Genomic DNA, 9,211 nt, shown 5'->3' with positions numbered 1-9,211 from the left:
GAAACAGAATAAAGTCAGGTTGAATCATCAATCAAAGACTGTTTATGCTTTTTGGACTTAATAGTAAATAAAAAGTCAGAAAGCATTCTTTTTTTTTTTTTAATGCATGTAACTAATATAGTAAAGGGACTGTTGACCATAAATAAGCTCAAGGTGAAAAGCTTCCTCTAAAACAAAAAACAACTAAATTAAAAAAGACAAAAACTAAAATCAATAGTGCATTCTACATAATAAAACATTTCCCTCAGAAAATTGATTGAAAAAATACATAAACAGCTTGTTTTTATAGTTGAACTTTTAACCTCTGGTGCATAATAATAATAATTGAAAGAATTCTGAGAAATCAGACAAAAGTATTTGGCGGATTTGAATTAATGGGCCAAGCAAGCTTTTTCTCCTTGGCTTCCCTGTCAAACGAATCATAGATTGAGTCTTTGGTTGTAGTTTTGGCCGATGGAGGGATTTCTGAGATGCCAACATAGTTTTTTTTGGCCATCCTTGAACTGGTTGTGATAGTATAGGCATTGCTTCGGTAACACTTCATTGAGGACATGCAGAAAGTCTCCCTCATGCCTCTCCTAAAGTTGGCATTATAAATGGAATACAGAGCAGGTTTAGAGGCTGAGGAACTAAAGGATATCCATGTGATGGCAGTGAACACAAGGGAGCTTTTCTTATAGTCTCGTTCATGGGGGTGCCACAGCTGAGCGACGTGAAAAGGCAGCCAGGAGAACAAAAACAGCAGATTTAAAATGAGGAGCATCTTGATAGTTTTCACTTTTGTCCTTGGGACAATGTTCATGGTCCGCCTCACTGTCCGGCCATCAGTGCCAATTCTCCAAATGTATTTTATGACCTTCTGGTAAAATAAGATTATCAGGATGCATGGGATCACAAAGCTCACCAAGAAATGGATGACAGTATAGGCGGTTCCTTCCCAAGAGGAGGGAAGGAAATAGTTGCAGTGGTTGTCCCAGCTGGAGCCATAGAAGAACAACACAGGGGTCACAAAGGTCGCCTCAAAGATCCAGGATGCGGCAATCATCCTCTTGGCTTTCTCTCTGGACACCTTGAAGCTCAGTGGGTAGACGATGGTGTAGAACCGGTCTATGCAGATGGACAGGAGCACGTAGATCTGGACACCCGGGGTGAGATACTGAAAGTAGCGCACAGCCCTGCACATGGTGCTGCCCAGGGTCCAGCGGCCGGTGGAGAACTGCAGCAGGACAAAAGGCGTGCTGGCCACGCTGACCAGAAGGTCAGCACATGCCAGGGAGACCACAAAGTAATTGGTGGTGGACTGAGTCCTCCTGCTGCGGTGGATGACCAGACACACCAGGGAATTGCCAAAGATAGAAAACAACCACAGGGCCCCAAAGAAAATGCTGGCTGTGGCCACTTCCCCAGGGTTTGGTCCATACTGTGGATCTGTTCTGTTGCTCCTCCAGCTGTGCTCTGGGGAGAGCTCCGTCAGGTCTCGGCTCGGCAGAGGGGCGGCCGTCTCTGCGCAGCTGTGGTTGTGAAGAGGCACCAGCAGCGTAGGAACAACCAAAGGTGGCTTGCTGTTATCCATTCTGTGAGCAAAAACCATATTCATTTTTCCCCTCTTAGTTCTGGATAAGGAAAGAAGAATGAGGCCGCCTGTTAAAACGGTGTTACAAGGATTGATTCCTAAGGCTAACAATGATTTAGGATGCTTAGCTCAGTTGTCATTTGTCAAGGAGGACTTGTGCGTTGGTAGGAAAACATGACTACTACCCAGAAAAAGCTCTGGCCCTGTTTCTCTTTCATTTTAGGGCTGTTTCAGCTGAGCCCAGCTCAGGGTCTCCCTGGCCTCCCCTGTCTCCTGACCTTCATCAAATGTGGTGGAATGCATAGCAAGCCCCAGTCCTCACTGATCCTTGTTCCCTTCACGCACTGGGGATTACAGAGGGGTAGGGATCTCAGATCTGGCTCACTTTTAGGGTTTACCCCCAAATGAAGAACTGCTGGAATTCTGGGAAGCATATGAGAAGTTCCTGAATGTCCTAACACTAAAGTAGTGAGGCTGCAAGGGAGGAAAACTTGGGCAGATGGAAACACAGACGTCAGCTATGGAAATAGCTAGCAGGAATCTGAATGCAGACTGGCTGGCTACTGGGAAGGACGTTGTCCTCACTTACTGCAGAATTCCCATTACGGAAGCATCATGTAAGCACATGGAGCAAATGTAACACTTTCACGTGAGCCAGAAGTAGCTCCTCATTTAATGACACAAAACACAGCCTATTTTTCCCCAAAAGATGATGTGCCACCTATCAATGACATATTTGATGCTACTGTTGTTACTGTTTCATAAAATGACACAGAATGTACAAGATGTCTCCTAATGAATGTAAAACCAGGTTGCTAGAAACCTTATGGCATTCAGATGATTATAAGCAATCAACTCTTAACTTGCAGTTCAGTTCAGTTCAGTTTAGTCGCTCAGTCGTGTCCGACTCTCTGCGACCCCATGAATCACAGCACGCCAGCCCTCCCTGTCCATCACCATCTCCCGGAGTTCACTCAAACTCATGTCCACAGAGTCAGTGATGCCATCCAGCCATCTCATTCTCTGTCGTCCCCTTCTCCTCCCGCCCCCAACCTTTCCCAGCATCAGAGTCTTTTCCAGTGAGTCAACTCGTCACATGAGGTGGCCAAAGTATTGCAGTTTCAGCTTTAGCATCAGTCCTTCCAATGAACACCCAAGATTGATCTTTAGAATGGACCGGTTGGATCTAACTTTACCCAGCCAGCCTTTAACTTTTTCTTACTACTGTTCAGTTAGGGGAAAAAAGTTACACTTTTTAACAGGGAAAAACATTGTATCATTGTGAGCCATTCAATTAAAACTGAGATGACTTTGGCTGTAGTCAGATCTTTAAGGTTTAATTTGGTCTGAATCTAGTAAGCAGAAAGCACAGCAACGGAATCCACAATAACCAGGGCAGGGGCACAGAGGAGGACGCCCCAGCAACAGGCTCTGCCTCTTGCCCTTCCGCGGGGGCGGCTGTCAATACACCTCACAAAGAAATGTTTCCGTGGGGTCAAAGGGCAGTTCCTAATGACCCATTTTTCCTTGAAGAATATTTGCAGTGGTTTGTGATAGGGAGAGGATGTTAATATATATTGCCCTCACCAAGAAACCCCATTCAACAAAAGTCTGAAGCTCAGGGTGATGTACAAATGGACAGGTCCATGTTCCCTTCAAGGCTTTTTTTGTCCATGAAGCAGCCCTACTTAATTTCTTAAAGAGAAACATAAGGTAATTAGCCATTTAAGCATGTCTGGCTGGTTGATAGTCAGTCGTAAGACTAGCAACCATACTTTCCATATAAAAAATTAGGACACAGTCTGAAAACAGGACATAAGATCTAAAATTAGCACTGTCCTTGAAAATCTGTAATGCATGTGTGTCATCCTTACAAGATCAAAATCATCTTTTTACCTTTATGTGTGTAAAACCTACAACATTGAAAAAAGAGGAAAAAAACAATTTTTTTTTTTTTTTTAAGATTTAAAGTTTAAAAGGACTGATGCTGAAGCTGAAACTCCAATACTTTGCCCATCTGATACGAAGAACTGACTCTTCGGAAAAGACCCTGATGCTGGGAAAGACTGAAGGCAGGAGGAGGAGGGGACGACAGAGGATGAGATGGCTGGATGGCATCACCGACTCGATGGACATGAGTTTGAGTAAACTCCGGGAGTTGGTGATGGACAGGGAAGCCTGGCGTGCTGCAGCCCATGGGGTCACAAAGAGTCGGACACAACTGAGTGACTGAACTGAACTGAAAGCTTAAAAATACAAGAGACAAGCAACATTCCCAGAGAGAAAGAGCCGTTCTAAATTTGTGGGGGAATGCCAGTGCCCTAAATAAAACAGGAGCTGGTGGCACGGGCACTTTTCCGTAGTTCCACACACACTTTGAAGCCTCTGAACTTCCTTCTGCTTCTTTCTCTCATAGCAAAACTCTGCAGATGAAACTCAAAATCACCACCACCACCACCACTACCACTGGTGCACTGCGGGGGCCTTCTTCTGTCCCTTCCTCCTGCAGCTTTAGGAGTGAGTCTGACCCCGGCCAAAAACACCCCCCCCCCCCCACCCACACATACCCTCCTGGAAATGGGACAAGGGAGGGGCTTCCCTCGTGATCCAGTGGTTAAGACTCCACACTTCCACTGCAGGGAAGCATGTTTGATCCCTCGCCAGGGAACTAAGATCCCACAAGCTGTGGGGTGTGGCCAAATAAGAAAAAGAAATGGGACAAGACAGCCTGAGGAGTTGCTGAGTCTAGGTCTCACCTGATCGATGGCATGACTTTTCTGACTGGACCTAAAAGTGCTGCACCTCTGTTTATTCATTCAGTACACCAAGGAACTATGCTAGGTGCTAGGAACACCAATGAAAAGTAAGGCCAGTAAAAGGGTAAATGTATAAACAAGCCGCCTGCCATACTATTACTAAAGTCTATAATAATTATAATTGACAGATAAGGAGCTCAGTGGCAGAGAAAAACAGGGACCCAATTTTGCTTGGAAAAGGGAAGAAAAGGAAAGGCTTCACAAAGGAGACCAAAGTGTGAGCCAGGGACCTGGAGGATGAAGGTCCCTTCTTCAGGAAGACAAGGGTTTAAAAAAAAAAAGTCCCAAACATTCCAAAGGAGAGAGATAGCATATGGAGTAACTTGGGGGTCATCCTTCTAGGGCTGGCTGACCTTTTGGGGGCCCTTTTCCCCTTCAGTTCAGTTCAGTCATGTCCAACTCTTTGAGACCCCATGCACTGCAGCACGCCAGGCCTCCCTGTCAATCACCAACTCTCGGAGCTTACCCAAACTTATGTCCATTGAGTCAGTGATGCCATCCAACCATCTCATCCTCTGTCGCCCCCCTCCTCCTCCTGCCTTCAATCTTTCCCAGCATCAGGGTCTTTTCCAATAACTCAGCTCTTAGCATCAGGTGGCCAAAGTATTGGAGTTTCAGCTTCAACATCAGTCCCTCCAATGAACACTCAGAACTGATCTTTAGGATGGACTGGTTGGATCTCCTTGCAGTCCAAGAAACTCTCAGAGGTGTAGTTTTCTGCAGACCATACTGCCCAGATCATACAGTTTCTAAATGCCCAACAATCAAACTGACCTACATTTTTCCTGTGGTTACAATGAGAAGTTACATTTTTTGCATTCATGGACTGAAATGTAGTCACCCGGTAGATGAGAACATTAACATATGCAGAATGTATATGTGGTTCCCTCTTTCATAGAGCATTTTGTTACACCTTTTCCCTGTTTGTTTTACTTTAGAGCCATGCTGGACGTTCCCAGGGAGCTTCACAAAATGCTGATGCCAGGGTCCTTCCCTAGGGATTCTTATTTAATTGCTCTGGGGTGCAGCATCGGGAGGTTTCAAGAGTTCCCCAGGTGATCCCAATGTGCAGCCCGGATTAACAATCACTGCTTTAGAATTGCTTCCACATTTCTGTCTTCTCCCATTAACTACAGGGTCCTGGGAAAAGGGCGTTATTCTTTGTCCATGCTCCACAGCTTCCACTGAAGTTCTTCACATTAATAATTGCTTATTAGCTATTGAATGAATTGACTTCATAAAGACAGAGAGCTGAAATACAGGCCTCCTACTCTAGGTGGCTCTGCTAGGAGAATTAAAAGCAGAGATACAAAATCACTGTGTGTTCTCAGAGAGCTGGAACGCTGGTGACCATGGTGACGGGAGGAAACATGGCTCCTGACAAGAGCAGGGCAGGTGAAACTAAAGTCACCCAGGTCAAATCTCCTGGGTGTTCATTGGAAGGACTGATGCTAAAGCTGAAACTCCAATACTTTGGCCACCTCATGCGTCGAGTTGACTCACTGGAAAAGAGTCTGATGCTAGAAAGAATTGGGGGTGGGAGGAGATGGGGACGACAGAGAATGAGATGGCTGGATGGCATCACCGACTCTATGGTCATGAGTTTGAGTGAACTCCGGGAGTTGGTGATGGACAGGGAGGCCTGGCGTGCTGTGATTCATGGGGTCGCAAAGAGTCAGACACGACTAAGCGACTGAACTGAACTGAACTGAACTGAAAGGTAGTAGGTGACCTCAGACAGCCTCCTGTACCCACTGGCAGAAAACATGGTCTGCCATATTATAACTAAATTCTAGAATTCTAAAGTAAATGTTAAGAAAGCTCTCCCCTGCTCCATTAATTTGGAAATAAATATATCTTTAAGGGATTATTTCTGAAATACAGGGGCTACATACTTAGTAGTTGTGTCTGGGTCATCCATATTGAGTAATTTTAGCAGCAACAGGAAAGCCCCCTTCACCTCTTTCCAGCTCACCACTACCACATGACACACCCAACTGAGTTGAGATTGAGGGTCCCTATTAATATATATCTTTATGTATTTTCTAAGAGAGGACTTATTCATCTGTTGGGCTCTAAGAGATGTGTTTTAATATACAGATGGGGAAAATGGTGGATGAGCTGACATGATAGAGCTAGGGAGTGAGCAACCTCTGTAATGATGGGACCTTGCGTCTATATATAAAATGATATGTCTGTCACTTCATATTATAATTTTTATTTTGAGTGCTGTCTCCTCCTGTTGGGTTATGAATTCCTTAAGGACAGGGACTGTGTCTTTACTTCTATATCCCTGCAGCGCATAGATATTAATAAAGGTTTACTGAATAAATAAATGGGTAGATACGTTAAGAAAAATTATCCACTATTTGAAAATAAGGTACAGAGAGCATAGCATAATTTTTTAATATCATGCTAGGACACTGTTACATGTGCTTCCCCAAGGATTATTTAATTCTCTGGAAGAATGTATCTGTTCTTGATTTTGCTATTTACAATATGACTAGCACCCAGACATTACATGTAAACATGCAAATTTATCTAGTAGAAAAAATAACCCCAAAGGTTATAGATGCCCTGTAGGACAATAACCAGCTTTGTGCCTCCTAGCAATCTTATGCTCACATTATTTAAAGAAACAAACAAACAGGAACACCCCCCTCAAAATCCCTATAAATATCCATTTATTCAAATGCTCTTGGAAGCAACCTTATTATCTCATCGGTTCCTTCAGTAATAAGTTAATGAATTTATGACATTATGTTCATTTCTATGCCTGAATGAGAATCGTGATGAATGAGAACCATGACTTTAACCTTTGGAAAACTGTATTTTGATGGGTATATGAATGATTAGATACTAGCTGCTGCTGCTGCTGCTGCTGAGTCACTTCAGTCTTGTCCGACTCTGTGTGACTCCATAGATGGCAGCCCACCAGGCTCCCCCTTCCCTGGGATTCTCCAGGCAAGAACACTGGAGTGGGTTGCCATTTCCTTCTCCAATGTGTGAAAGTGAAAAGTGAAAGTGAAGTCGCTCAGTCGTGTCCCACCCTTAGCGACCCCACGGACTGCAGCCTACCAGGCTCCTCCATCCATGGGATTTTCTAGGCAAGAGTACTGGAGTGGCTTGCCATTGCCTTCTCCGTTAGATACTAGAGAGGACCACAAAAAAGAATCAAAGGGGCACAGATGATAAACTTCACAGTTTGCCAGAGGCTATTCCCAGATAAGTGTATCACTGCTGGGTAGGCTTCTTCCAGACTCAGAAAACCCTAACAACTGATTTATTTTTCCCTCCTGAAATTATACAGATTCAGAGATATTCCCATAATACAGGAAGACTATGGCAAATTAGAATTTTATGTTAAATTTATATATGATTTGGTTGGGAAAAAAATGAATGGAAACATTTTCTGTAGAATTAGCCACACAGCCTGTGGCTAATGAGCAGTGAGATTAACTGCAATGAAGACAGGAATTATAGTAGCATCAATACCACCAAGAGTTAGTACTTTTTTTGTGTGTGTGCTTATTATCTGTCAGGTACTTCATATACAGAGACCTTCCAGAGAAAGAGGTCATGTTATTAGCCCTATTTTTCAAATGAAAAAACTGAATTTCTTCCCCAAGGTCATACAATTGGAAAGTGGTCACCCACGACTGCCTTGCTCCAAAGCCCATGCTTTTAACCACCACTGGCACTTCATCTCCCAGGAGGGCACAATGGGCTGGATCTAAATTTGGAGGGTCAAACTGGCTGTACACAGACTTCTCAATCAAACACGAATATAAAATTTCCCCACAGACTCTTGCAACCCACAGATACATCTGTTCAATATGCTAGCTCAGAAGTATGTGACACAGGGAACATTTGGGGGGAAAAATATCACTCCCACTATATACTGCAGGGAGGTTTAGCATCAACAGTGCAGTAGACATGCTGGTCTGGAAACATAGCCTTTCTTCAGAATAAAGAATGTAAGAGTGTTGAAAATTCATTATCAGATGATTGACTGCTGCCTTTTAAATGTAGAATGAAAGCAGAACTCTAGATTTCAGTTTGAATTGAAGTGTCAAAAAAGTCTGAACAATTCAGTATCACCCCAAGTAGGAAATTCTCTTTTAAATTTTAATTGTTGTAATTTAAGAAATATGATGGTGGTAGATATTTTCCTTAAACCTTTCACTGTTTTGTAGGCTTGATTTGCCTACATATGAAATAAGATTGGAACAGAGGTGGGCTGGGACTAGCTTGCATGGGGCTCCTCAGTGCACATTCCTTTCCAGTTCCAAGTTCAATGACATCATGTTGGTATCACAAATCACCCAAGGTAGGGAACAGTTGCACCATGAGACTGACAAACACCACAAATAGGCTCTTTCCCTACAGAGCCAGTAGTTACCAGTCCACCACTTCCAGTAGGGCAGTTCACAGACCAACCTATTCAAAAGTCCTGAACTTACACACATCCCTGAATTTACAAATGGCTAAGGAGGTCACACAGGTTCTTTGGAAGCTTCCTGAGTTCCTACATTGCTTTCTGGCTCTGAGCTATGGCTCTGGTGTGGACACCGAGCTACGCACTTTATAGAACTATGTAAGGTAGTCACCAGTATGACTGAGGTAGTCACCAGTATGACTGAGGTGGGGGAACAGAAAACCAGAAAGAGAGAAGACATGTTCTTGTAATGTGCCACACAGACAGGGTTGCCAGATGAAACACAGGAAGCGCAGTTAAGCATGAATTTCAGATAAATAACAGATAATTTTTTAACATAACTATGTCCCGTCCTATATTTTTATTACCTAAATCTGACAAACC

At 43.7% G+C, this 9,211-nt stretch overlaps 1 protein-coding gene across 7 annotated transcripts in view; it reads right to left on the bottom strand.

Annotated features, from left to right (window-relative positions):
• GPR19 (G protein-coupled receptor 19) overlaps positions 1-9,211 on the bottom strand; it is a 35,971-nt gene continuing 26,760 nt past the window's right edge. For 6 of the 7 annotated variants that reach the window (XM_088837311.1, XM_055396146.2, XM_088837309.1 and 3 more), the window contains one exon: positions 1-1,613. In XM_088837311.1, coding sequence (XP_088693437.1) covers positions 344-1,597 — 1,254 coding nt within the window. In that variant the 5' untranslated portion in view covers positions 1,598-1,613 and the 3' untranslated portion in view covers positions 1-343. The remainder of the gene's footprint in view (positions 1,614-9,211) is intronic. The other variant, XR_016037671.1, reaches the window with a different exon arrangement.

This window comes from Moschus berezovskii, chromosome 6, assembly GCF_049115385.1.
Source record: "Moschus berezovskii isolate FMDL1 chromosome 6, NW_MosBer_1.0, whole genome shotgun sequence".
Classification (NCBI taxonomy): domain Eukaryota; kingdom Metazoa; phylum Chordata; class Mammalia; order Artiodactyla; family Moschidae; genus Moschus; species Moschus berezovskii.
Note: the sequence above shows the minus strand (reverse complement) of the source record. Positions and strands in the feature narration are given on the sequence as shown.